Below are 5000 nucleotides of genomic sequence, written 5' to 3' on the forward strand. Positions count from 1 at the left end.
TGACCACCCACATACTAAAGCAGAAATCAAGTTCTTAGAAACAAACTGTCACGACAGATGACACACTTCTTCAGACCCTTGAATATACACACAGAGAAGTCGCTCGTGTTGAATCAGCTATCAATCTTCATTTTAATGACGAAAACAAGGAAATGCTGGTGGGCTTGGACAGGTCAGCGAGTTTGTTCCACACACAAATACGTTCTCTCTTTCTGTCTGTCTCTGTCTCTCTGTCTCTCTCTCGCTCTGTCTCTCTCATTCTCCACCTCTCTCTCCCTTTCCACTTATCCACCCACGCACCCACACTTACGAACATGCACGCACACATACACACCCACACTGACACACACACACACACACACACACACACACACACACACACACACACACACACACACACACACACACACACACACACACACACACACGGAGAGAGAAAAACACAACACAACAGACACAACACAGACACACAGACACACACACACACACACACACACACACACACACACGGAGAGAGAAATACACAACACAACAGACACAACAGACAGACAGACAGACACACACACACACACACACACACACACACACACACACACACACACACACACACAATCAGTCTGTGACGTAACAAGAGGAGTGGCCCGCGAAGTAAAGGAAGAAGGAAAAAAAAAAAAAGAGAGGACATCCACAGAAGCCGTTGTTCGTTGAAATATTCATTTATTTCTGCTCCCTACTGGGAGCTGCACGCTACAGCTGATTGCAAACTGCAGTGGGCTGTCTCTTTCCGCTGTGTGAGAGTGAGAAGGAAATGAGAGAAGTCGCGACGCCCGGAGTCCAGTGAGTTATGCGTGAACCAGGGGATATATGGGTGGTGGTGTGTTTTTTTTTTTTCTTTTCTGAGTTCCTTCAAGCTTGCGTGTTGAGTCAGTCAGTTCAGTCAGTCAGTCAGTCCGGGCCATTAAGTACAGACTTCAGTCACTAACTCGTCAAGCAGAAGTCTCTCATCACCAATCGTCTGTGCTCTGTCACATGATTGCGGTTGCTCGTCACGTTACAGTACGTTACGTTACGTTATTTTACGTTCCGAACGTGATTCATTAACGGAACAGCTTCTAATTAATGAAGTGGCGCTGTATTCATGTCTAATCGATCGCGCAACAGAGTTTGGATATTGATTTTGTGAATGGCTGGACTAGTAGAAAGCGGGAAATTGGGCTTTCGACGCACCACTGATTATGGCCTTCATCGATAACAGCTGGTAGATTGTGTGCAATGATTATAGGGACTTGCTTCACGGCGGCTGGTCGGTTTTGTCATGATCGATGAACAGGTCTGATAAATGGCTCTGCTGTGATCGATATAGTTGATTATTTTGTTGCTGTCAATGTCGTTATGATCGATAAGCAGGTCGATGATTGGTTTTGCTGTTGGGATCGATAAACAGGTTGCCATTTTCTCACCCAAGGTGTGTGGTATTGATCTGCAGAAAGCGACAGCCGCACAACTTTCCCCGTGTCCTTACAGAAAGCAGCGGTAGCCGGCCTTCGTCACATTAATCACGGGTTTCTGTTGTGGCCAGTGTCTTCCTGGTCAGTCACTTTTCCTGGTTCGAGCTAAAAGCAGGACAGTTAGCATAGAACTTCTGTTTTCAATGCAGTATGATATGACAGTTAAAAACACGCACAGTTTAACAAAATAAAACACGCACACACATTCGTACATACACTGATTTTCGCTTCTCGGCATCAGTTGTGCTCCAGTGCTTGAACCGGGAAACCGACTGTTTTCAACAGTTTTCTTTGCTACCTGATATGATAGTTTTAAAACCAAACGCAAGTACTGTACACAAATCTTCACTTCCTTGTTTTGTGTTTCCTCACGGCCCGGGAGAAAGTAATCCTTACTGTTTCAGTGAACGAAAAGTTATTCAAAGGAGATCGTTCTTATCAAGGAAGAGAGCTGAAGGAATTTCTTACGCAAACACTGAACGTGCAGTTTAATTTCTGACGTGCAGGAGGTATTGAACACTGTACGCTATAGACATACCGACCATTCAGTGAGTCGTGGAGTGTATCGGCTGTGTGGACGACGCTGATCCTGTGTGTGTTGGTGTGTTGGTGTTCACTGTTCATCTTCTTTTCTAAGAAAAGATGCCGGCAGCAGACGACCCAGCGGTCCTTCAAGGTGAAGTCCGGCAGACGAGCCTGACGCCCGCCGAGATTCTGACCAGGAGTCTGGACAGAAGGATGAAGAAGGTAAGCTCATGATGTCCGGCGTCTTTGTTCACGAGTCTGACGGGCGCAGTAGCCGAGTGGTTAAAGCGTTGGACTTTCAATCTGAGGGTCCTGGGTTCGAGTCTCGGTAACGGCGCCTGATGGGTAATGGGTGGAGGTTTTTCCGATCTCCCAGGTCAACATAATTATGTGCAGACCTGCTTGTGCCTGAACCCCCTTCGTGTGTATACGTAAGCAGAAGATCAAACACGCATATTAAAGATCCTGTAATCCATGTCAGAGTTCGGTGGGTTATGGAAACAAGAACATACCCAGCATGCACAACCCCGAAAACGGAGTATGGCTGCCTACATGGCGGGGTAAAAACGGTCATACACGTAAATGCCCACTCGTGTACATACGAGTGAACGTGGGAGTTGCAGCCCACGAACGCAGAAGAAGAAGAAGAAGAAGTTTACCAGTCTGTCCGAGTCATCATAACCTGTAGGAATCTCTAAGTCAGTCCTGAAATGGCCCCTTTTATCTTCGGCCGGCTGAAGGCAACAGCACAGTGATTGAATTTATAGCCGGGAAACTCACCTGTTTCGGTTAAGGTTTGGATTGATGGAATCAAAAGTAACTCCGACATGTATCTATGTATATATATATATATCCGAATATACTATAATCGCATAATCAAGGTTCCATGGGGTGTGCTCAGTCAGTGAGGACTGTTTGAAATAAGGGATCCACGAGATTAAGTAGCAGCTTGTTGTTTTAAAGCGTAACCAGTCTTTTTGTTTGTCTGAATGTCTGTCCTTCTTTCTGTCTCTCTCTGTGTTCCCATCCATCCACCTACCTCTTTCTTTCACATGTTCGCACACGTACACACACACACACACACACACACACACACACACCAGCACACACACACACACACACACACACACACACACCAGCACACACACACACACACACACACACACACACACACACACCAGCACACACACACACACACACACACACACACACATCAGCACACACACACACACACACACACACACACACACACACCGGCGCACACACACACACACACACACACACACACACACACACCGGCGCGCGCGCGCGCACACACACACACACACACACACACACACACACACACACACACATTGTGCGCACCCTCTGTTTGATCCAGTCCTGACCCGATGTGATGTCTTGATGTTGAACATGAACATTCGAACACACATTGATCTGGGGAAGTGACTACAAAAATATGTCTTTACAAGACAGACAGACAGACAGACAGACAGAGAGAGAGTCCACCGCCACCCCATATACTCCACTTCATCAAATATTTAATTTTCAGGAGAGAGTCCTCCCGCCCCCCTCACACACACACACACACACACACACACACACACACACACACACACACCCCACCCCGTATACTCCACTTTATCAGTCAAACAGTTTAATTTTCACGGTCTAGAAGTTCTTCATTTTATTCGCTCCAGTCTTATCTGACTCCATCAAAATGTTTCCAGTCTCCCTTCATTGGCGACACGCCTCGATTCACTTAAAAAAAGATACATAGATTAAAAAAAAGAAGAAGAAGAAGAAAAGAACTGGCTCACAGGCGACTGACTCATGTACGCCACTATGCTTTCCACCCCACTTTTCCAACACAACGACACCGCCCCCCCCCCCCCCCACACACACACACAACCCCCCGACCTCCCATCCCTCCAATCCTGTTACTCTGTGTGTGTGTGTGTGTGTGTGTGTGTGTGTGTGTGTGTGTGTATTGGTGTTCCCTGTTTGCTTCACATGATGGGGTCAAATGAAAAGAAAAGGCCCGTATTGTATGTCCCATACTGTATGTTTTTATTTTGTGGAAACTTTCAACTTCCACATACACACACACACACATGCGCGCGCGCGCATTTACGTAACACGAATTGTCCACAAAGACCGTATGCGACTCCCCCCCCCCCCCCCCCACACACACACACCAATCCTCCTCCCCTCCACCCTCCCGCCCCTGACCCCCGGCACGTCCACCTCGCCCCTCAGTCACAGACAGACTGGGAAAAGCCGAGCTCCGAGTGTCTGGTGACCAGCCCCCTTTCCCACACCCCGCCCCGCCCCTCCAGGAAAACAAAACCACTGCAGGAAAAGACGATGTGATTATTGCACGGTGCCCAACCTCTCGTGCACACACACACACACACACACACACACACACACACACACACACACACACACTCCATCTACCATTCTCTCTCTCTCTCTGTCTCTTTGTCTCTCTGTGTCTCTCTGTGTCTCTCTCTATGTCTCTCTGTGTGTCTCTCTCTGTCTCTGTCACTCTCTCTGTCTCACATACACACACGCGCACACACACACCCACACACACAAACACATACACACACACACACTACACTCACACACACATATATATACGCGCGCGTGCACACACATCAGTACGCACAAATTAATATACGCACATACGCATGCACGCACAGAGAAACATACACAGACAAACACAGACTCACACCGGCACACAGACACAGACACAGGCACAGACAGACACAGATACTAAGACACACACACACACACACACACACACACACACACACACACACACACACACACACGACCATGACCTGACCGTGGGATTAATAAACCAGTCCCAAGCGTGAAGTCAACTTGACACTCGACGAAACCTCAGCAATGGTCTCATTCCCACTCTCGTTTTCACCCTCCCTTTTTTTTCTTCTGCTT

General features: G+C 47.6%; 1 protein-coding gene across 6 annotated transcripts in view; it reads left to right on the forward strand.

Annotated features, from left to right (window-relative positions):
* The window catches only part of LOC143282031 (uncharacterized), a 101595-nt gene that overhangs the window by 5481 nt on the left and 91114 nt on the right, over window positions 1-5000 (forward strand). Inside the window, exon 1 of one of the 6 annotated variants that reach the window (XM_076587468.1) lies at window positions 2113-2255. The exons of the other annotated variants lie outside the window; for them this stretch is intronic. Coding sequence (XP_076443583.1) covers window positions 2151-2255 — 105 coding nt within the window. The 5' untranslated portion in view covers window positions 2113-2150. Of the gene's footprint in view, window positions 1-2112; window positions 2256-5000 lie in introns of those variants that run through there. 6 annotated transcript variants of the gene reach the window in all.

The sequence above is a fragment of the Babylonia areolata genome, chromosome 1, assembly GCF_041734735.1.
Source record: "Babylonia areolata isolate BAREFJ2019XMU chromosome 1, ASM4173473v1, whole genome shotgun sequence".
Classification (NCBI taxonomy): Eukaryota; Metazoa; Mollusca; class Gastropoda; order Neogastropoda; family Buccinidae; genus Babylonia; species Babylonia areolata.